This window comes from Myotis yumanensis, unplaced genomic scaffold, assembly GCF_028538775.1.
Source record: "Myotis yumanensis isolate MYYU_CA2020_CCGP unplaced genomic scaffold, mMyoYum1.0.hap1 SCAF_2, whole genome shotgun sequence".
In the NCBI taxonomy this organism is placed as follows: Eukaryota; Metazoa; Chordata; class Mammalia; order Chiroptera; family Vespertilionidae; genus Myotis; species Myotis yumanensis.
The window spans coordinates 41,433,547-41,458,533 of NW_027223753.1; the positions used below are offsets into that span (position 1 = coordinate 41,433,547).

The 24,987-nt window shown below is 37.7% G+C and overlaps 1 protein-coding gene across 3 annotated transcripts in view; it reads right to left on the reverse strand.

Annotated features, from left to right (window-relative positions):
• The window catches only part of MYSM1 (Myb like, SWIRM and MPN domains 1), a 39,090-nt gene extending 18,580 nt beyond the window's left edge, over positions 1 to 20,510 (reverse strand). Inside the window, exons 1-10 of one of the 3 annotated variants that reach the window (XM_070405223.1) lie at positions 20,409 to 20,510; positions 14,981 to 15,056; positions 12,736 to 12,806; positions 10,316 to 10,393; positions 10,198 to 10,221; positions 9,054 to 9,132; positions 6,233 to 6,331; positions 5,037 to 5,806; positions 1,305 to 1,435; positions 99 to 202 (exon numbers count right to left, since the gene is read on the reverse strand). In XM_070405223.1, the coding sequence (XP_070261324.1) occupies positions 99 to 202; positions 1,305 to 1,435; positions 5,037 to 5,806; positions 6,233 to 6,331; positions 9,054 to 9,132; positions 10,198 to 10,221; positions 10,316 to 10,393; positions 12,736 to 12,806; positions 14,981 to 15,056; positions 20,409 to 20,491 (1,515 nt within the window). In that variant the 5' untranslated portion in view covers positions 20,492 to 20,510. The remainder of the gene's footprint in view (positions 1 to 98; positions 203 to 1,304; positions 1,436 to 5,036; positions 5,807 to 6,232; positions 6,332 to 9,053; positions 9,133 to 10,197; positions 10,222 to 10,315; positions 10,394 to 12,735; positions 12,807 to 14,980; positions 15,057 to 20,408) is intronic. The other 2 variants (XM_070405221.1, XM_070405222.1) reach the window with 2 other exon arrangements.
• Between the last annotated feature and the right edge of the window lie 4,477 nt (positions 20,511 to 24,987).

Consider the following 24,987-nt stretch of genomic DNA (forward strand, 5'->3'; position numbering starts at 1 on the left):
ATGGCCACTTGTCAAGCAGTTGAAGAGCAGACATACCTTACTTAACAGGGTAAAGAGTGATTTGGAGAGATCATTTAGTGAGAGAGGTGACTGCTTACCATGGATTGCAGACGCTGGGCAAGTTGGTATGCTTCTACTGTATCTTTTCTGTCTCTGATTCGTACTTTATCAACTGGTTGTGGCCTGTTATATACAGCCTGTTCTATTGGAATTTAGGGAAAACAAAACAATCTATTTTTTCATTTGTTAAAAAGGAGGACACATCTACACTGACTACATATTGTAAGCCAATTTCCAAGTTTCTTTATACCAGAGCTTCCATGTTTCTATCATACTCCGCAATCATATTTTATGTGCCACTTAGTTCTCACATAAAAGTAATACTATAGTTTATTATAAGGAAATCTCAATAAAATGTGATACTTAGGAAATGAGTAATTTGTTTAACTTTTTTTATTAAGTCCACTTTGCGAACTTAGGAAGTCTAATACAGAAAACATGATTTCATTTTTCTTTCAGTGGCTGAGGAAACTATGACACCTTAGTTTTCCTGAAAAGCCAGTCCTAATAGTGCGTTGGGCAAACAAAGACACTAAAACAAAGACCTCAGGGCAAACTGTAAATTCTATCTACCTCTATATAAAACAAAACCATCTGATGGGATGTTTTCTGGTTAGTTATCTTTCCAAAGACAGACTACAGAACACTCTTCTCAAACCATGGGTTGCAAGGTTCTAATTACTTTATCACTTTGCAACTATGGTATTATCTTTCTTCAAAAAGTTTATGTCATGTTCATAAAGGGGTAGAACACATTTAAAAATATACATATTCATTAACTCTTATATTTGAGAAAAAGCAGGATGAAAAAACTTTCTTCCATGAAAAATATTTTGGCACTTTTATTACACTTAAGTGTATAGACTCATAAATTATTTCTCTTATTTAAACACTGCTAGACAGTATTTCTGGCATGAATACAATATTTGCAAATTAAATGGTCTATTATAGACTTTTCATAAAATAATTTTGCTTTTACTTGACAAAGAACTGCATTTTTAAATTATTTCTACTACTTAGACTGCATGTATTTCCTTTAAAAATTATTCCACCAATTTTCACTGTAGGTCAAAGGGAAATATAGTTTAATCAACAGAAATCTGTTTATTAAAATCCCAATACACTTATTCCAAAATGTTATAGCATCTCTCTAAATCCACCTGAATTCTAACCATCAAAGAAATTAATGGGTGCCGTAAGATAAAAATGTCAAGTAAAAGATGTTGTTGGGTTTTTATGTTTACCACATCCAAAATTGATTGCTCCTATCAATTCGAGGTATGTATGAATCCGTCCAATACAATTAACATCCCCACAGTTCTTCAGGCCAGGACGTACTGAGGTCTTATTTAAGTATTTCGGTTTGCATATCTCCCTAATTAAGAGATGGAAGTACAATTATTTTGGGTAAATAAAAACATGAAAAAAAGATTTCTGGGAAAAACTTTTAATATTTGAAATATCTTAAAAATTTACCCCCTCTCAATATGTAAATGTGTAGTAAATACAATACTAATACATTATAACCAAGTGTACTTTTTTCTGAGATAAAATAAATGATACAATAACTTAATAGTGTGATTTTTATAAGTATTACTTCTTTCCCAATATTAAATTCAATAGATGCCAGTTATCCTAGGACTTTTAAGTTAGAAGCTCATTTACCTATAGATCCAAATTTAAGTCTGAATTCTTGACTAAAAAGGGCACTTAATTTTATGTTTTTAATCATTATGCCAATAATTATGAAGTGATTACTCTCAGTGGAAAACAGAAATTATAGGGGATCCCAAAAGAATCAAGAAATGCCCAAAGATTATGAAGAAATGAAAGGTTTATATAATAAAACATATATTTACTGAATATATTTAATGTACCATGCTAGATGGTACAATATAAAGTGTAAAAGTAATAGAAAACTTAATACTAGCAGTAAATATTTACTAAGTCCTTATGCCAGATGTTATACCTTAATCCTCACCAACAACTCTATAAGATATAGATTTTTTTATTCTCATTTTAGAGATGAGAAACAAAAAGGCCAGAGAAATTAAAGCACTTACTTTAAGTGACAGGATGCAAACAGACATTACAAACCAAGTATTCAGATAAATCATATAACATAGGTATTTCTTATTCAATCTTTATTTTATCCTACAAATATTTATTTTATTTTGTATCCTCTGAATCAGGCATTGTTCTGGGCACTAAGGATACAGAGATGAATAATATCAATTTCCTGACCTTACTTTAACACTTCCTGACAACACTTTAACTAACTTCATGAACTACTTTAATGGGGAGACAGTCAAATAAATCAATGAATAATATCTATTGTACTGTCAGGTGGCAATGAGTGCTAGGAAGAAAAAAGGATACAGTGAGACAAATAGGCACAGACTATTTTAGATAGGGTATTTGGGGAAGACCTCTCTAAGCAAAAACCATATTTGAAATCATAAATCCTGTAAAATTTCAGGAATGGTAAAAAGTAGTTTGTGATGTGGGTTTTAAAGTTCCATTGAAAAGTTGAGATTTCAAATGTTTTAAAAGAAAACAAACAGCACAAAAGAAAGCAGAAATGAGCATGGTATAACTGGCTACCAAAAAACTGGAGTCTAAAAACTGAATTAATGTCATTAACGATTATCCAAATCACAGGCTTTAAGCAGAACTTAGTAATCTAGTACAGTGCTGAACAAATGATAAAGCCTCTCAAAATATCTGTTCATGATATAATGATGATTCATTCATTCAATCTTTTCTTCCTAACAAATAAAGAGACTTCTGTATTCCAAGCATTGTTCTAAACATTAGGGATTTAACAATGAACAAATAGATTTTTTAAAAAAAATCTGTCCTTGTGTGGAGCCTACATTATCACTGGGAGGGAGTAAGGGGGGAGAGGGGAGAGACAATAAATAAAAATATAATATTTTCAGTGGTAATAAATTCTATGAAGATAAATTAAAAACAGGGTAAGAGAATGAGAGGAAGGAGATATGTATGTGAGCTATTTTAGATAGGGTGGTTAGAGAAGGCCTTTAATTTCCCTTGGGCAGACCTAAATGAGATAAGGAAGCAAGATCAGCAAGATGTGGAGGGGAAAGCATCCAAGGCAGAATGAAAAGTCTAGGTCAAGGCCCTGAGTTGGAAGTGTGAAAATAATGAGTCAAGACTACAGATCTTGGATATTATCTTCACTTATAGTAACCTGCAACAACTTCCTTTTACTCTCTGAAACTCATTGTTCTCATTTGTAAAATGAGGACAGGTTGTCAAGAGGATTGGAGATGATTTAAATACAAGCATGGCATTGGTAGGCACTCAATAATGGTATTGGTTACTACTTTTATTAAATTCCCCTAAGCAAGGAGTTGACTGTATGTGCTTTTATGAAAAGGATCTTTTAGCTACAAACAAGTCAAGCAGGCCTCTTTTTATTTTTAAAACATTAATTTTTCCTTCTATTTTTTTTAAATACCACATCCAGTCCTTAAATTCTCTCTCTCTTCTATTTTTGAAGAGAACATCTGAGTTCCTATTCAAAACCTTTCTCTTTGCTTTCTCACCTACTGAAACAGCAACACTTTAACTAGCTTCATGAACTAAGGCAAATTATATTAGGAAACTACTTCTATATAATTTATACTGTCTCTATAACTTATTCTGCCTCATAGAATCCAAAATTCGAAGTAACAAATGAAATTTGATTAAAGTAACAGTAAATACTCACTGTAGATTCATATAGACATTTTTGAGTTATTTTAAAGTCATTCAATTTTGGCCATTCATCCTCTTATTTCCAAAACCAAATTAGGTATCAATTTAATTTATCTTTTTTAATAGTGTGAATTAGGCAATACGGAATAATGGAAAGAGTGATTTATAGTGTCAAGACTTGCACTGAAGTCTGTCAGTGACTGGTTGTAAACCTCTCCTGACCTCAGGATTGTTTTATCAAATACTAGTAGAGAAAATACCAGCTGCCTATTTTATAGGATTGTTGTAAGGAATCAGATAACACAGAAAAGCTTTCTGTAAACTGTAAAGCACTATGCCAATATCAGTTGTTCTTTATATATATTCTTTACTTTGATTCCACCCTTACCCAAACTTATATTTTTAGCAATCTCAACTGCCTGCAAGAAGAACAAAAATCTTTCTTAGAATATAATTATCCTTAAAAGCCAAATCACTCAATATTGTACAGCAAAATGGTTAATGATTTAATAGCCTTGTTTTCCTTTGGTAATCTTCCTAGATTGTAGCAGAAGCCCTCTATAAAGATGGCCCTACACAATCCTGAAGCAATAACAATTATGAATGTTTAACGATGTCTTAAGCTACTATGAAAAATTCAAATTACTTTCAGAGCATTTAGGCTAATAAGGTGGGAAGTTTTTTGGTATGTTCCCCAATCCCCACTAAATAATTTAAGTAAAAGGTACTGACACTTTAAAGGGTAAACTGCATATATCAAAAATCCTGTTTCCTGATAAAGCTGGATGAAGGAATGAACAATCTGCCAGAGGTTCAAAGTTGAAAGCACTTAAGGCAGCTATTTAGAATGACATTATCCTGTCATGGAAGTTTTCTTTCTTTGTATTTCAAAGTACAGGATAAACTGGGAAAGATGTTATGCTATCCCCTTTCCAGAACAGTAGTGCTTTCTATACCTTCCTAACAATGCCCAAAGAAAGTACTTCTTAAGGCAATCATCTACCCCTTTTTCCAGGCCCAAACACTCTAATGAACAGAGATGGATTAAGATAGCTATAGATAACAATGTTTACCAAAGCTTTCCCCAAAAAGTTCACTCCGAGAAATTTTAAGTTATGCCTATTGAAATATATTATGTTAAAGTTCTCTGGATCATTAGCATTATAAAATACTAACTTCTGCATAAGCCTAATTAAAATACTATAGAATATCATAAGTTTTAAAACAGTATCTATAATATAATTCTTCCTTACCACTGATCCAAAATGTAATTCCTAATTTTCAAATAGCGTTCTGGTGTTTTAGCTTGGCGCCCCTCAAAAAACTCAGGAATTGCTTGTTTTTCTTCTTCCTGAATAATATTTCTATCTATTTCTACTTCTTGCTCCGGTGGCTTAAGCTCTTCTTCCTCATGGTGCTCCTCCTCCATTTGGCAAGAATGAAAAAGCATTTCATGATCACTCAAATCTTTCTGAACTTCACAAGGCTCCGGAGAAGGCAACAGCCTGGTATCATCTACTATTCCATTTCCATTATGCTTATCACAGTTTTTCATCAGTTTATTACATTTCTGATCATTTAATTCAACTGATTTTTTATCACTGGTGCTCTGTTTTTCAGTCCAAAATTTAATTCCTGAGCTTGAAAGTGTTTCCATCTCAACGTGCTTTGAATTCTGAAGATATTCCTTGGAAGATTTAGAAATGGGATCTTCCTTGCTGTCAGAGGTAATACATTCTCCTTGGTAGGTTTCATTACTTTTACTATTAGGGGTGTCTAATAAAATATCACTACTAGGATTCTCCTGAGGTGTCTGAGAAGTCAACTCATCTGCCTCATCTGTGATGTCTACTTCTTCATCGTCAGATAACTTCTCAATTTTTACAGCATTCAAGTTGGGATCAGCACGTCCCCTTAAACTTGATGGGGTCCATGACTTTGAGCTTTCATCTTCACTTCTAATCTGAAAATCACTGCTGTTCTTCTGATTTGGTATTTCCTTCTCTGGACCATCTAATTTTACCTTATTAAAAATCAAGATAAAACCCCAATAATATTACAATTTGAAAACTTAGTAACTGGCACAAAAAGCAGAATAAATACAATGTTATTAAACTGAGTACATCACTGGTGTATTGTACCTTTATGGTTCTTTTCTTTAAAGTGTTTATTATATTTTAAATGAGCAATTAATATTTTATTCTTCTATTTAACTGTATGAAATTAAGTAGAATAATATAATACCTATTCAATAGGAACAATCATAACACTGAAGATATGCTTTGAGATTCTGAAGATAAATATCTGTAGAGTACTTTATGGGTATAAAATATTTCTACTATTAAAAACTTTGAACATTAAGACTTTAATACCTGAATTAAAAACTACTTTTTCTTACTAATTTTATTTAAAATATTATTATCAATTAGGATAGTTATATTCTGCTTACCTTATTTTTAAAGTACTGTCTGGCATAGCTCTTCACTTGTAAAATAGTTCGACTTCCAATTAGCTTTGCAATTTTGGTCCACCTTCGGCCAAATTTAGCCTATATTATCAAAATGAAAAAGAAATTGCTTCTGTTGAACTGACTTGTTAATATTCTAAGCAACTGCCACACTAAAAAAAAGCAAGCTAAAAGAAAAACCCATCTTTATTTATTTTCTAAAGCACACAATGAAGCCTCATATATATAAAATCAAGGCCCACATTCTTCTTTTATATAGAATCCGGACTTAATGACAACTGACCAAAAAGGTTTAGAAATTAGTTTTCTTTTCATAGCTATCTAAATAAAGATACATCACTTTTATGTATTCCTAACTGTATGTATTCATATTGCACATTATGATGTTCCAAATCTTAAGATAACTTAAAAAAAAAGTATCTGAAATGGAGGCAGGTTGCATCCATTTATACAATCAACTGAATATGTTCTGACACTAATTTAAAAATACCCTCTTGCCCAGATTCCATCTGTTACAATATCCATTATACTCTACGCAGACATCGGTGAACTGACAAGAATCACAAATGAAGAGAGCTGCAACGCCTCCCTACACCCATCTACTGTCGAAGGTTGTCCACTTGCTAACACTAAGCTGTGGTGAGAAAAACTAAGAACTCAAGGGAGTTCTGGTGTGTTCTGAAGTACAGAAAGGAATAAATACAATTTTAAAGCTAAATGGGATTTTTAGGCATCAAGTCTATCATTTGATACATACATAAATCTCCTTTATAATATCTCTAACACAAGATACTCTCTACTTCCCAAAGTAGCTCAACAATTCTAATTTTTTAGAATTCTTAAAGCTATGAAAAACAAACCACCACCAACAAAAAACCCCAGCCACAACTCAGGGGAGTTGACCTCAGGGCAGGCTTCAGGCCAGGCAGTCATGACTTATGGTAGCAAGTCATCTTCAAAGATCCGACCCAAATGATAAACCTTAATTTATACAATTGTTTGTGGTACTCATGAGAAAATCTGATAGGTGGTTAATTTCTTAAAACTGAAAATATTTCAGGGTAAATATTTATACTAGTGAATAAAAATTAATTATCTATATTGCTCTTAACTAACACCTAGCAGAGATCAACTTACTGCAGAATTCATTATCTTTATTGTGGGATAAAGTCAAGCAAGTAACCTGGCAGCATGGAGCACTTTGAAGATAGGAAAGATCTTGTTAAGTGTGACCAGTAGGGACTGTCAGGGCTTGGGCACTATGAAACTTACAGGGGGGACACTAACAACAGGAGCAAAGAAAACATTCATTAATTTTAAAATAGAGCAAAGGGAGAGTCCTATGCCCATGAAAAGGAAGGAAAAATCTTCCTTCATCATTCAGTACCACATAATTCCCTTCTCTCAAACCTGAGAAAATTCAGTCTGTAAGCAAACTACATCAAAAGGTTAAAATACAACCAATAGTTCCATTTATTTTTTAGGGAAACCATTTTAAGTTTAAAATATCTGTTTATGTATATAAATAGATATCTACATATGTATATAAATAAATACACATTTTCTTATACAGGGATAAATATCTCTGGAAGAATCCACAAAAAAAAAACAGATTAAAATGATTATCTCAGGCAGAGAAAACTGAAGGCTGAGACAAGAGTTAGACTTAACACCCTATAAACTTTAGGCACCTTTTGAATTTTGAACCATGCAGATGTAGCTCCTATAACTACTACCAATGTCAACAATAATAACCTAAAATTCACAAGCCACTTGCATTGGTGTGTGTGTGTGAGTGAGTGTGTGTTTGTGTGTGTGTGTGTGTGTGTGTAGTCTTCGGTAAGGGACAATTTAAATAAATGGCTAGTTAGAGTTAGATTATGTAAATGATAATCATGCAACAGACTAAAATACAAAAATATAAAATATAACAGCACAGGATAAAAATCTCAGGAAGAGATAAAATGCTCAAGGATAGTTTAGGTATTTATATAAAAACATCACAGAATATATGAATGTCATAGTAATGACTAACTATAAAAATACAAGCTCATTTTATTTCCCACCATCTGTAGAAATATTATCAGTGATATTTCAATTAGCATTCTTGAATCCTACATAACTATATAAACATCCTATATATGTAATGTAGATATATAATTTCAAAATTAATTTAGTATAATATTGGGTAACATGTACCTTAAAGGAAATGATATAACCTATTCCCCATAGTTAAAAAACTTTTCTGAATATTTTATTAAAAGTGTCTTCATATTAAGAAGTATTTTCAGAATTAGAAATTGGCATACATATTTTTCCATTATATAACTTGTAGACATTTATATAGGTCTCAGTGAAACTTTCATGAAAAAAGAAACATGTTTTGTCTTCAATTACATCCGCTGAAATATTTAGATTATATGCACAATGCCAAATATCTGAATAAAAAATAACTCAACCTAAAACAGACAGTTCCATATACACAGATAACAAAGTAATTTTGCCTTTTAAACTAGATAGTTTAAAGAAATAGCTCAATTTGGGGGTTTTACTAGTATAAAAATAGGGTAAAAACTATCCAAAAATTAATCCAAATCTATTTTAATATTTTATTAACTTAAGTGAGTTAAATTCTCTTGTGCTATACTACATACATCATCACTCTATCTATAGAAAAACTATAGATATGATCACTGCAATTAAAAAGAAATTTCTAGTCTCTACAAATTAATTTAACCTTATAATTCTATCAATATTTGCTTCTAGAATTATATTACTATAAGTCAAAAATTGCTCTATTTACCAGCCCTTGTTCAAACAGCTCTTTTTCTTCTATCGTCCACTTTACTGAGAAACTGGCTGGTTTTGTAGGAGATTGTACCCTGAGGGGGGGAAAAAAGGAATTGCAAAAAAAAATCTGAAATGGAACATTCCATATTTACGCAGCTAAAGATTATAGATAGCCATAAACTAAATTCAATATTCTGAGTCTAAGAACTTAAAAAAAGGAAAAGAAGAAGAAAAAGGCTACAGCCTCTACGTGAGGGGACAGATTTACCCTGTCTCATATACTTCTCTAGCTCAGGATGATAGGAGCCCCAAAAGACATAATCCTTGAGTCTGAGTGAAGATAACACTAAAAGACATTAAAGGAAGTCAGTGTGAAAACAAACAAATAGGGTTCTTTATGCTGGACATAAAACAGCAGACATTAAAACATCCAAATCCTGAAAGGCATGTAAAAGTTTAAACTGACTAGAAATATTATCTCTGATTCTTCCACATACCATGTAAATATCAAGCCAGAAAAGTAATAAAAAAAACAAACTATGGCATTATGTTTATTGCTTTTGAAACTGCAGTCTCTTAAGAAATTAAGAGAGTGATGAGGCTCACTAATTTAATTCAAGCACACCAATAGTCTTTCATTAACTTCATTTTTTATTGTTTATTCAGCAAAATGCAAAAGCCAAAGTCTGTTCGGTGCTCAAACTCTTGGCAATTGCAAATCTGTAAGCCTTACCTTTAAGGGACCATAAACACGCAAGTTTATAAACACTAAATAAAATAGTTAAAAGTTTCTTTAATTTTTTGAAAGCTAAAAATTCAAATTAAATTTTTGTTTGAAGTGATTGAAAATTAACTGACAGGGCAACAGAAATCATGTCAATTCCTAACATTAAATAGCAGATTTTAAAAGTTTCCCCACAAATCCCTAAGAAACCATCTTTTCCATAATCTGATGGAACCAAAAGAGAAATTCTGGAAAATAGCAGCATAAAATTACCTTGGGGCATTCCAATGTATACAAGAAATTTTGATTTTATATTTTTGAATAACTCAAAATCAAGAAAGCTTTTCCACAAGCCAACTATAATTTTTATTTAATTTTCTTATAACTTTTAACTAATAAAAAAGGTTTTAAAGTTTTAAACATAAGTACATACATGATTTTTGCTGTTTTCTGCAGACTGCACCACCACATGAAAAAAGAAAATAAGGAAGCGTGTGAAGTTTCTAAAAGTACTGTTCATATTTTTTAAAGTATGATAAATTAATTTTTACCTCTTCAGGTATTTTTTATCATCTTCCTTTTGACCAAGCCAGAATTTTTCTGGAAGTGATTTTTTAGATAAATAATACCTGTGTAATTATTAAGGAAACTTTAACAACAATAAAGTCATAACTTTTACATGGCTCATATAAAGTAGGCATATATAGTATACTAGAGGCCCAGTGCACGAATTCGTGCATAGGTGAGGTCTGGCTGGCCCAGCCCTAAACGGGGCAGATTGGGGCCAGGCCTGTCGGGAAGAGGAGAAGGCAGGAGGTTGGCCAGCTGACCCACCCCAATTGGGGCCCAATTGGGGCCGGGCCAGCTGGGGGGAAGGGCTGAGGGCATTGGCTGGTGGGCCCCGCCCCTGATTGGAGTGGTGGCGGCTATTAGGGGTGGAGCCGGCCATGGGGAGGGGCTGTGGGTGGTGGGCCGGCCGGCCCCGCCCCCAAACGGGGTCCAGGGGACTGATAGGGGGCCAGTGGCCTGGGGGAGGGGCCATGGGTGGTTGGCCGGCTGGCTCTGCCCCTGATCTGAATGGGGGTGCTGATCGGGGGCAGAGCTGTCTGGGGGGAAGGGCCGAGGACCGATGGGGAGCCAGGAGCCTGGGGGAGGGGCCGCAGGAGGTTGGCCAGCCAGCTCCGTCCCCTATTGGGGTAAGGGGGCAATCAGGGGCGGGGCCGGCCGGGGGAGGAGCTGCGGGAGGTTGGCCGGCTGGCTCGACCCCCGATCCATCAGGTTTACTGGCTGTAGTGGGCGTCATAGCAATGAGTCGTTCAGTCATTACTGCGTTCTAGTCGCTGGCTTTTTATATATATAGATACCCATGAAAGTTACACTCGAATCCTAGCTAAACCAATTCCTTTCAAAGCCCTTTTCAGGTCTGTACAATTTTTGATAAAATTATTTATACCTCACAGGGTTGTTATATGAATTAAATATTACATGTAAAATCTCACAAAATGGTACCTGCAGAAAATGTGTTATATAAATGCTAGTTCCTCTTATCTTCCCTTTTAGAAGTGGCTAAGAGAAGAAACATCCTCAATGTTTTATTTAATTCCTTTTTTCCTACACCATATGGAGAATGTAATGGATGAATATGATTGGTCATCCAGGGTAATTTAGGACAACCAATTGTCTTCATATTTCTCAAGGTAACAGAGAAGAGCTCAGGGTTGTCCTCTACCCTAATACAACTAACAAACACGTAGGTCAAATCTACCAGAAAGCCTCCCTCTCAAATGTCTTAAAACTGGCCTTTATAATAACAATCAGAAATATTCTTCACTGACAATTATTGCCTGTATATTGTGGATGTCAGGCACTATACTAGGTACTAGGTACTGAGGACAAAGATAGAAGAAAATATTATCCCTGTCTTCCAAGAGCTGACATAGCTTTTACTCTCATTACTTCTGTTTCCATGTCTGGAAGTGAACCAGTAACTACTTAAGTATTCATTAATTTAGAATTGCACTGTTCAATACATTGGCCAATAGCCACATGTGTAACTACTAAATACTTGAAATGTGGCTAGCACAAACTGAGGTGCATTGTAAGTATAAAATATACACTGAATTTCAAAGAGTATGAAACAAATGTGAAAGATCTCAATGTTTTTATATTAAATGATGAAATAACATTTTAAATATACTGGGTTAAATAAATTATTAAAATTAATTTCACCTGTTTTAAAGGAGGCCACTAGAAAATGTTACATAAACCACTACTCATTAAACTATTATTAATACTCTTTATAAATCATAAAATCAGAAATCACTTTGTTCAATCCTCACATTTTACATATAAGAAAATTTAGTCCCAAAGAAATTAAGTTGCCAACATCACATACAGATTAAAGAAACAAAGACAAGAAGCCAGTGCCTGACCATGGATAAGGATCCACAACTTCTCAAGGGGGTGGGGTAGGGGGGAGGTAGGGAGAAAGATCTTTATCCTTTTGTTTTTGTTTTGTGCTTTTTACTTAGGTTCCTCTCACATAACACCTGTAAATTGGTAGAGTAAGAAGTGAGAACTTTTACATATTCTAATTCTGAAATCTTGGACAAATCAACATCTCTGGATTTCAGCTTATATAACTGAAGATGAAGGATTGGACTAAATGGTCTTGGACTACAGGTTCTAGCTAACTTAAAACATTTTATAATTTCAAATCAATATTCAGACAGTATAAAGAGTTGGTTGACAACAGAAACTCAAAAATGTTGAATCATACCTCAGACTTAGCAATAAAACAGAACCAAAAGAATATAATGCAGCTTTTTGCATTGGTAGATTACATGTTATATTGTAGCAGTCTGGGGCCAAATATATCTATCTAGTAATTAACAGTGGTCTCTTTTGTAATTTTTGCATTTAGAGGTACTTAACCCTGAAATCTTCTTTCCTCACAATCATTAAAGGATACTCTTCTTCCAACAACATTTTCTCAATGACAGCTCTGTTCTCTTCACTGATGGTGCTATCCAGAGTCCAAGGCTATTATAAAAGAGAAGAACATATTTTCTTGTTATTTACTACTTTTTGAAGTTATCTTCCATATTTTGTTAAATGAAAATATATAATATGATTAACAATAACAGCTGTCATTTGCTGAGCACATGGACATAGCTTTGATTCCCACAATAACTCTATGAAATGGGCATTACTTCACAGAGGCATCCCTAGCACTGCTAACATTTCAAGTGGAAGAGCAGAGACTTGACACACCAGTCTGTTAGACTCCCAAGGCTCAAGCTCCTATCTGTGATACAGTAATAATGGCTATCTACAATAATAAAAGCATAATATGCTAATTAGACTGGATGTCCTTCCGGACGACCTTCTGGACGAAGCCAGGGCTGTGAGGGAAGCCTGCATCCCGGGTGCCTGCAGGCAGCCGGAGGGAAGCCCGGGTCCCAGGTGCCAGAGGGATGCTGATGCCAGCAGCCGGGGAGAAGGAAGGTCTACTCTTGCACGACTTTCGTGCATCGGGACTCTAGTCATGTATAAAGGACTATTAGTTATCAGAATTTTGCAAGATACTTCACCTATTTCCAAAACTCACAATTCTTTTTTCCCTCATGCCGCAATCTCTCCTTGAATGATCACACTCATTTTCAACTCTCAAAACTTAAAAAATTTCAGCTCAGGTCTCCTCTCCAAAATCTAGACTGTTATTTCCAACTGCCCCCTGAAAACTTCCACTTGGGTATCTAGCAGGCTTCTTAACCGTTTGAGACATAAAATAAAACAAGCGCTATCACGCTGTTTGGGTCTTTTCGTACTCATTTAGAGAAAGCGCGGTTGCGCTGTTTGGGATTCTTCGACAGTGTTTTTTCAATACCCCCTGGGACTCAAACAAATCGTATGTTTTCTCGACATAAAATCTCAGCAGCGCTATCGCGCTGCTTGGGACTCAAACGGTTAAATTTAACATTTAAAACATAACTCACCATCACATACCTTCCTTCACCTGCTTCTTCCCTGACCTTCCCAATTTTATAGACGCCACTATTGGTCACCAAGTTATTCCAGCCAGAAACCCAAGAATCACCCTGGATTCTTTCCTCTTCCTTCAATCCTATGTCCAGTCTACCAAGGAGCTCAATCTCCAAAATATAATTAAATCTGTCTACTTCTATTGACTCTGCCACAACCTCAGGCCAAGCTACCACCAAATACTGCTTAGATTACTCAAATGTTTCCTAACTGGTCTCTTGATTCCTACAAATGTGACAGAGCTCTCATCTGCCTTTCCAACCTTGTCACAGCTATCAACCCTCTTCCCTTACCATATTCTAGAACTGGCTTCCAACCAGCCTTTGTGATACTATTCTTTCTGCCTAATGTTTTCCCTCAACTCGTCACATATCTACTCCCCTCTTTTTATTACATTTCAACTTAAAAGTCACCTCTTCAGTTTCCCATACTGACAACTTTATCTAAAGTAGGTTCCCCATCCTGTCACCCTTAGTCTGTATTTAATGTCCTTAATGATTTATAATTAGTCTATTTGTTCAATACCTGACTCTTTAGATTATAAGATCCTTGAGAGCAGAACCATGTCTATCTTAATTATAGTTGGAACCCCCAAATCTGGTCTAGTGTCTGGCACATAGTACATACTCAGCAAATAATTGTTAAATGAGGAAATGAACCCTGCAATGATCCCCATTTTTCAGATGAAACTGAGGTTCACAAATCAGCAAGGACTTGTATTCAAATCCAGCTGGATCCAACAGTTGTTTCCCAGTTGTGGCCATTTTTCAAAGTCAAAAGAAATAAGAATAAGTTTCTGCTATTTTTACAGTAAGAAAAATGTTTCGCCTAACTGGTTTGGCTCAGTGGATAGAGTGTTGGCCTGTGAACTGAAGGGTCTCAGGTTTGATTCCGGTAAGGGCACATGCCTAGGTTGTGGGCTTGATCCCCAGTAGGGGGTGTGCAGGAGGCAGCCAATCAATGATTCTCTCATCATTGATGTTTCTATCTCTCTCTCCCTCTCCCTTCCTCTCTGAAATCAATAAAAATATATTTTAAAAACAAGTTTAAATTTATTACCTCTGTGATTGCTGAGAACTAGCACCAAATTAAAAAAAAAAAAAAAAAAAAAAGAGGTACTTTGGGTAATGAGTAATAGCTTAATGTCCATAATATTTTCATAAAATACTTACAATAAGACCATTCTCAGTTCTCCATGATGAATCAAGATAGTGATCTTGTAAAATAGATGCTGTATTTTCATCGTTTCTGAAATAAGAAAATGAGTATCAGTTAATGTATACATTTTATACACTGTAGTGACTGGCAGGTTGAGATGTTAAGCAAATATTTAGTTCCCTTCTCTCCTTAACAGATTTAATGTTGTAGAAATGCCTGTGGTACCTCTTTGGTCTGTGAATTACATAGTGCTTTAAGCTACCCTATCTCAACTGCTAAACCTCAAGTCCATTCACTTCTTTTGTTTCCCAAGAATAAACAACTTCATGAGGAAAAAAAATAACCCAAAGCAGCAACCACACATGCTCTGTGGCCATGAATCGACACTTCAGATTTCTTTTGAGGCGTATGTAGAAATTCAACTTTATAATTAATTTTTTTAGATATACGTAAAGCATGAAAGCTACCATCAATAGCACCACCCTCAAAATGGAAAAAAATAAAAAATAAATGGAAGAACCTGAATAGAAAATACTTGAAGGACAGTACAATGAAGAGATAAGAGAGTGTAATGTTTTAATAACAACTCATATAATTTAACAAGGTAACTTGGGTTATTTGGGCTCTTTTCTATATCCCTGAGGGATCAAACTTTGTTAATTCACTTCTTTCATTAGTAAACTAATAAGAACTCTCTCAAGTCACATGTTCACTTCATATGCAAAAAAGCTGAATAGTTAAATATTTAAGTTTTGGAAGGCCTAATGTATGACATAAATTTAATTTTTGCTTTTGTATGTCCTGAAGTTATAAATTTTCCTAGTTAAGTTACTGACTTTTCCCAGACCTAGTGCAGTACTAAGAATTTGACTGCAAAAACCTATCTATAGGTTTACATTTTTGAATCTTCAATTAGTTCCACAATGGTTATAATGAATTGTGGGGCTAACAGACTATCTACAATAAACTAAAAGTGATAATGTCTCTCAATTGTTGATGACAAAAAGGTTTTACCTCAAGTGTCAATTCAGATTTGGTAGGGACTACCAGAAATACAAACTAAGGGATTCTGAGACTTGGATCAGCAGAAGAAAACCTTTCCTTAACTAGGTCTGCTGAGGATGCAGGAGGTGGGACTAGTACCACTTCAAATGTACTTTAGAAATCTTTTTACATGGTATTTCTCAATAAGGATCAGCAACATCCACATCGCTGGTGTATGTGTCTGGACACCTACCTGAAGCTCCACAGGTACCCCATATTAGCATGTTTAAACCTGAGTTCACCTTTCCTCTCAAATATGCTACTCTTTTATCATTACCTATCTCAGTCTATGGCACCTCCATCCCCTAGTCCCAAGCCAGAAATCTGCACCTGCCCTTATTTCCTAAAAATGCACATTCAACCTGTTGCCAATTCTGTTGCTTCTCCCTTTTCCAAATCCAGTTTTTACATTACATCCACACTGACCTTTGAGGCCCCATAGTTTCAGTCCTGATAGTTATCCCTCGTTAATTGCAAGGGATTAGGTTGATAAGTCAGTCGTCTACCTTCCCTCCTTTATCTTTTCCACTTTTCCCCACCTGATATATATAGAAATGTTACTGTCTGTCTCACCTAATAAGAATGATAGTTCTATGAAAGCAAGGACTTAGTTTTGGTAACTGCTGTATACTCAGGGCTTGGCATACAAAAGGTGTTCAATCAATATTTCTTAAATGATTGAATGAACGAGGTAGGTGAGGCATGGACCACACAGGTCTCTCTAGGAGTTAAGGAATGAAGAAGACTTTATCATAAAGCCAACTAGGGATTGAAGAAAATAACATGATCAGACATGGATGTAAGAAAGAATGCTCTAACTTCAGGAAAGAGTAGAAGAAGCCAAAGAGACAAGGAGCAGTTAAGAGGGAGTGTTTACAGTATTAGCACTAGAAAAAGGTGACAGTAACTTAGACCTAGAGAACAAGCAGTGTGAATAGGAAGAAGTGAATACATTTGAGAGGATACTAAGAATCAACAGACCCTTCATAACTGATAGAAGTGGAAGGAGAGAGGTAAGGAAAAGAATACATATAGGTCTGTTCCTTGGGTGACTGGGTGGATGGTGCCATTTACTGAAGTAGGGAACCCAGAGAGGCACATGTGGTGGGGAAGGTTTATAAGCTGAGATTGAGGGACTTGTGGAGCATCCAAATGCAGACTGAGAAAGTTGGATAAATGGATCTGAAGATCGGGAGAGATTTGGGTTGGCAGGAGGTTGGGAAAGATCAACATGTATTAGGTGAACTTATGAAATGGTCATTGGCAAACTTTCATATTGTCCAACCCAACAAACAGAAATTTAAGTCTTGAGATATGGTATCACCAGGGACTACTAGTATGTAGTTACTGAGTAGAAGTCTTATGACAAAACCACCTAAAACACTATGATTTAAAGCAGGGGTTCTCAAACTTTTTAAACAGGGGGCCAGTTCAATGTCCCTCAGACCATTGGAGGGCCGGACTATAGTTTAAAAAAAAACTATGAACAAATTCAGCAACAGGCAGCGGCGGCAAAAACACCCGGCGGGCCGGATAAATGTTTTCGGCGGGCCGCATGTGGCCCGCGGGCCGTAGTTTGAGGACCCCTGATTTAAAGGACAAGCAGAAGAAAAGGAGGATGATAAGGAATGGTAGGAGAAATAGAAAGGAAAAAAGTTTCAATGCCACCTTCTAACTCGGGTACCTAGCACTTAGCAAGTGAAATGCTCCTTGACTTATGATGGAGTTCTGTCCTGATAAACCCATCCTAAGTAAAAAATGCATTTAATACACCTAACCTAACAAACATGATAGCTTAGCCTAGCCTACCTTAAACATGCTCAGAATTCAATATCCAAAAAATGCTGGCAACACAGTTCACTGTAGGAGTATCTGTTGTTTACCCTTGTGATCCAGTGCCTGTTTAGGAGTTACAACTTGCTGCCAATGCCCAGCATCATACGAGAGTGTCGTACTTTTATATCACTAGCTTAGGAAAAGATCAAAATTCAAAATTGGAAGTACGATTTCTATTGAATGCTTATTACTTCTGCACCATCGTAAAGTTGAAAAATCACATCAGGGGGCACGATTTCCCAGAATATAATGTCACTGATACTCCTTGGAGATGGTAAAGCAATGGCTCTGACACCAGGAACCAATAACCTTTGCAATCCTTCCTGCATAAGACTAAGATGATAATAGGTGCCACCAATAGACCTAAAGCTCAAACAGAGTAAGAAGAGAAGATGGGGTGGGGGGGGTGGGGGTGGGGGTAAAGTAAATACAATCTATATATAAAAGCCTAAGCGACCATTTGACCGTTCAACCATTTGACCGGTAGCTATGATGTACACTGACCACCAGGGGGCAGATGCTCAACACACAGGCATGGAAACATGGAACAGACTGATGAATCTCAGAGAGAAGCGGGGAGGGGAGAGGGCGGGAAGAGATTAACCAAAGATCTTACGTGCATACTAGAGGCCCAGTGCATGGATTCGTGCACCGGTGGGGTCCCTCGGCCTGGCCTGAAGGGATTGGGTTGAAACCAGCAGTCAGATATCCCCCGAGGGGGTCCCAGATTGCGAGAGGGTGCAGGCCAGGCCAAGTGCATGAATCCATGCACCAGGCCTCTAGTAAGAAAAATAAAACAGAACCTATGGAAAAGGGGTAGAGCCAATGCTCTCAGATGATCTTTAGTGTTTCCCAGTTCAACTTATTTCTCTCTTGACTGTAAGTAAGTATCCTTGCCCACTGATTTCACAGACTTCTTGTGAAAAGTAAATTAAATCATGCAAGCAAAAGCGCTTGGTCAAGATTAACTTGACCTACACAAATGTGAACAGTAATTGTTAATAAAATAGGATCTCTACTCATTTTGTATAACTTTGGACTGCTTTACCTAAAGACTTTGGGAAAAATAACTATATATGAATTTAATTACTCCACACATTTTTACAGTGCTTTGGCGTTCACCAGCACTTTAAACCCTCTATCTTGTTCCTTCATTGTCAAGAGTTACTATTCTTCTCCACCATTTACAGAGGCCCCATTATTAGACGGGACCATATGAAATCGCCACTTTATAGGTAAAAAATGCTCCAAGATTAAAAATTTCACATGGTTCAACCTAATAGAGTTCTAATAAAGTTGTTCATAGTTATAAGCAATACAGCTGGCTGAGTTTGGAACGAATTGTTTTGATTCCTCATCAGTCTAGGCCTCTTCCATTACTAAAAGGAGACTCTGGAAGCACTTTTTTTTTTTTAATGGCATGTATCAATTTCTTCTCAGAAAGCAAGGAATGAAAGGGCGTGATTGCTCAGTCTGGACATTGTTGTTTCAAAACCACATTGGCCTGTTATGAAGGAATCAGGAATCGGTATTAAGTAAGTGCTGACTCCTTGCTGGGTCCTCACAATACCATCCCTCGGAGTAACGGGACGGTAAAGAGTACAAGAGTACGTTTACAGAACACTTATCACATGCAAAAATGCACCCCGTGATTATTTCATTGGCTCCTCGCAATAACCGCATGCGGTACGTCTCATGACTGTCAGTTTACACATGGGCTGTCAGAGGATGTGACAAGCTAAACATCCGGCCCAAGGCCACACTGTAGTAACGGGAAGGGTCGGTAATGCAGAAGAACCCAGAGCTGTCCCGCGCAGGCGCAGTCCTACCCGTGCCTCAAAGCCCAGCTGTCTCTCGGAAGTGTTCCACAGCCAAGCCTTTCAGCGGTTCTCAACCTGTGGGTCGCGACCACTTTGGCGGCCGAATAATCCTTTCACAGGGGTCGCCTAAAACCATCCTGCATATCAGATATTTACATTACGATTCATAACAGTAGCAGCATTACAGTTATGAAGTAGCAACGAAAATAATTTTATGGTTGGGTCACAACAAGAAGAACTGTATTTAAAGGGCCAGAAGGTTGAGAACCACTGGGTGGAAGAGTAAACCTGTGGCCAGGGGGAAAGAAACGGCACGCCCAAGGTCACAGGCTGGCAGATACTGGAACAGGGGTCCCAGAGCGCGGGGCCCGTCCCGGGTCGCCCGGGTTCTAGTTACTGTCAGGTGGGGGCAAAGGGCGAATTATGGCGAGATTCTGAGGCGCGGGTAATGGAAGGAGTCTAACTGCAACGTGCTAGGCGAAGCCGGCATGCTCACAGCATCCCGGTAAAATGTGAAAGAGCGTCCGACACGAGCCCGAGCCCCCGGTAGCTGGCCGTGCGTGGGGCGCAGGAGCAGCCGGCCGGCGGGATGGGCGCGGCCCTTCTCCTGCTCCGGGACACCCCGTGCACACGGGGGTTCTTCCGCTCCCCTGGCCCCTCACACACCCGCGGCCTCTCCAAGGCACTCTCCGCGCATTCGCGCCCCTCTGCGTCCCTGCGGGACCCGGTCTCTACACCTCACCCTGGCTGTGCAGTCGCTGCCACCACGTCCCCTTCGATATCCACATCCGCCTCCTCTGCCGCCATGATGGGGCCTGACCCCATCCGTCCTCGCGGGAGATCCCGCGAGAGGTGGGTAGCTGAGGGGCGGGCCCCGTGCGTCACGGGGTGGAGCGGCAGCCTGGGGGCGGGCCCTGTGCGTCACGGGGCGGGGCGGCAGCCTGGGTGCGGGCCTCGTGCGTCACGGGGCGGGGCGGTAGCCTGCGTGCGGGCCCGTGCGTCACGGGGCGGGGCGGAAGCCTGGTCCCGCCCCTCCTGAACCTGCCCTTCCGGAGCTGAGAAGCCCCCAGCTGTCTGGCGCTTGGTCCTTTGGACTTTCATTGATGTTTAAAGACCTTAGAAAGTGGTTCAGGCTGGGTTTTGGAGAGATTATGTTCTTGGACAAATTCTTTGGCCCCTCACGTCTCTCATTTTAGTAAATATCCTTCTGAAGTTCTGCAAAGGTCAAGTCAGACCTGCTTTGAACTGTGAAAGCTGCTACAGTGAAGGATGCTTACCTGCTGGTTCCCTCCCTTCCTTTATTATTATTATTATTATTATTATTATTATTTTAAAAAGATCATTCAGCACTTATGTGAAATGCTGAATAATTTCTTTAAAATTCAAAAACCAAGTGAGACTCTAACATGATTACATATTTTATTTTGTAGAGATACTTACAATTAATTAAGAAGTTACTCTCATGACATATGAAAACATGCTCAAAGTCACTAATCATCCGAGAGATGCAAATCAAAACAACAATGAGGTACCATCTCACACCTGTCAGAATGGCCATCATCAACAAATCAACAAACGACAAGTGCTGGAGAGGATGTGGAGAAAAAGGAACACTTGTGCACTGCTGGTGGGAATGCAGACTGGTGCAGCCACTATGGAAGGCAGTATGGAGGTTCCTCAAAAAATTGGAAATGGAACTCCCATTTGACCCTGTGATCCCACTTCTAGGAATATATCCCAAGAAACCAGAAACACCAATCAGAAAGGATATATGCACCCCTATGTTCATAGCAGCACAATTCACCATAGCTAAGATCTGGAAACAGCCTAAGTGCCCATCAGTAGATGAATGGATTAGAAAACTTTGGTACATCTACACGATGGAATACTATGCTGCTGTAAAAAAGAAGGAATTCTTACCATTTGCAACAGCATGGATGGAACTGGAGAGCATTATGCTAAGTGAAATAAGCCAGTCAATGAAGGAAAAATACCACATGATCTCACTCATTCATGGATAATAAAGACCATTACAAACTTTTGAACAATAATAGATACAGAGGCAGAGCTGCCTCAAACTGATTGTCAAATTGCAGTGGGAAGGCCAGGGAGGGTTGGGGGGGAGGAGGGAGGGGATTAAGAGATCAACCGAAGGACTGGTATGCATCCATATAACCATAACTAATGGACATAAGACACTGGGGGGTAAGGGAGGGCAGGGGTCTGTCAAGGGCGGGGGGGGGAAAAAGGACACTTATGTAATACACTTTGTAATACTTTTAGCGAAAAATAAAAAAAAAAAAAAAAAAAAAAAAAAAAAAAGAACTACACTCTCTTCCCTATACTGGGAGAGACTACCAATCACATGACAAAGGGCACAGATGTATACAATTCTAATGTGGAAGGGTGTAGCATATTATAAATTTACTCTGTCACATGGGCCCCAAAAAATAAATGTATTTGCATTCCCCAAAAGGTGAAAAAAAAAAAAAAAAAAAAAAAAAAAAGAAGTTACTCTCATGACCATTGATCTTCGCAATAACCTGGTGAGGTAGGTGGGACTGGTATCAGCAGTTACACATTACAAATGGGAAAAGAGGCTCAGAAAGCTGAAATGATTGTCAAAGGATACACAGCTGCTACTCAGAGAAAAAGCTGTGATCAGAATCCAGGGTGGGTTTTTTTGTTGTTATTTGTTTGTTTGTTTGTTTGTTTATTTATTTTACCCTTTACAGAGTGCTTCTACAAATTATGTTGTTAGGAAAGATAAACACCATTTCTCTCAAAGAACTTACGTCCTCTCAAGAAATTGGATATTGGCCTTATGAATTCTTCTACTTTAGCATTTCTCACTCACATTATTGTAACTGTTCACTTGTCTGCCTCTACCACAGGACTGTGAATTCTTCAAAGACAAAGTTTGTATCTACTAGTCTTTGTACTACTAGCATTCAACATGGTGTCTGATGTATAGTAGGTGCTCAATAAATATTAAACTGATGAATGAATAAATCAATTAATGGAATGAATACACTTTCCATACTACTCTCACTTTGTTCCATCTCACATTTGTCTCGGCTCAGGGCATTAGATTAGCTGTACTATGAATATGATGGCAGAAGATGGAGAGAAAGATTTGTAACAAAGGAGATCCACAGCTCAGAAACTGAATACTGTTCCACCCCTTATGTCACCTTGGGAGTACTATTTCTGTTGTTAAAGGGCTTATCCAATGACCAGTCCCAATGGTAACTGGAATGCCTGGCACAGAATAGGTATTCTAAAATATTTGTTGAATTTAGTTTAAAGCAAGATGTACATGTCCAGATAGTCAAAAGAAAATACAGAATAGAGATGTCTTTCATTGATCTTTATGTAACAGGCTGGGATGAAAACTCTGGTAGTACCATCTGGATACATGTGATAGCAAATGCCTCCTATCCATAACACAAAATACTATGTGAACAATTGCTCTTGCAACACTGCACTGAAGGCTTTCTGGCCCAGTGCCAGGCACCAGTAGCACTAAAATATATGTGGAAGGAAGGAGAGGTCTGCACAGAATTCAAATATGCCCCAAGGCTATTGGAGTAGTCTGAAGCCTCCCCATACCTACCCCACCCACACGATGCCCATGGTTAGTTGGCTTTATGTGAAATCCTATATAATAAGAGGCTATATGCAAATTGTCCATTCCACTGGACAACCGCCTGTGGCCCCTCCCCCCGGCTGGCCCAGTCCAATTGACCCAGATCGGCCCGGACCCCACTTGTGCACGAATTCGTGCACTGGGCCTCTAGTAGGCTTGTAAGTGTCAAAACTCAATCTCACCTGCCAGGATGGGACTATAACCTCACAGTCAGGTGAACTGCTGAGGCCTGGTCTATTTAAAATCTTCTATTTTAGAGTTCTGCAACTCTGTAACTCATTTAAAGATTCATTTTCTAACCAAGCAGGTTGGAAGCAGAATTCAGAATTCATATTTCACACTTACCTGTACTCCTACTGTGCTCAGTACTGAGGAAATGGCATTGAGCAAGACAAACTCAGTCTCTGCCCTCATCAAGTCTATTAAATATGCAATTTCAAGACGATATGGTAATTTCTGTGATAGAGAAGTTACAGTCTGTTGTGGGATCACGAAGGAGGAGCACTTATCCCAGAATGAACCCACTTCTGTGCCACATTTTTGAGGATGATATTGATCAGTCAAAATTTGAGAGCAATGCTCTAGACTCTGGGGAATACAGAATAGAACATATTGTTCTCTAAACTATAGAAAGAACAAGTGGAAAAACATTGGAAGGAATAGTGCAGTGACTAGTACTCACAAACAGCCAGGAATACTGCCTATTCCCACTGGCCAGACTGGAAAAACCTGATGATTCCTGGGGCATTGGGTAGATAACTGAGAGGGGTATTGTCTAAGTAATCAAGAATAATTAGCTCTAGGTGGAGCACTGCTCTGGTGCCCTCTATACAAATCTTAAAGATAAGATCTAAAAGGATAAAACTGTTTGCAGGTTAATTTAACTGTATCTCCACTTCTTCTACCCCCCCCCCCCCCCAAATAAAGCTTAAGAATATTTATAGGAGCCCTAGCCGGCTTGGCTCAGTGGATAGAGCATCAGCCTGCAGACTGAAGGGTCCCAGGTTCGATTCCAGCCAAGGGCACATGCCTGGGTTGCGGGCTCGATCCCCAGTAGGGGGTGTGCAGGAGGCAGCCAATCAATGATTCTCTCTCATCATTGATATTTCTATCTCTCTCTCCTTCTCCCTTCCTCTCTGAAATCAATAAAGAAATATATTTTAAAAAATAAAGAATATTTATAGGAATACAAAAATATCCAGCACCCAAAAAGACAAAGTTCACAATGTTTGACATCCAATTACTAGTCATGCAAAGAAATAGGAAGATATGGCACATGATAAGGAAATTAAATTAATAAATTGAAACCCACCTACTACTGACACAGATGTGAAAATTAAACCACTAAAACAGTTACTATAACTGTATTCTATGTGTTCAAAAAGTTAAGTAGAGACATGGAAAATATAAAGAGAATGTAACTAAATATCTACAAATAAAAACTACAATGCCTGCAATGAAAAACACACTGGGTTGGATTAATGGAAAATTAGACAGTGCAGAAGAAAGGATTTGTGAACTTAAACACATAAAAGAACTAACCAAAATAAAACACAAAGAAAAAAATAAGAGAGAAACAAAAAAAATCAATGAGCTGTAGGACATCTCCAAGTTTCCTAATATATGGGCAAATGGAGTTCTGAAAAGTGGAGAATAGGCATCAGGGAAAATA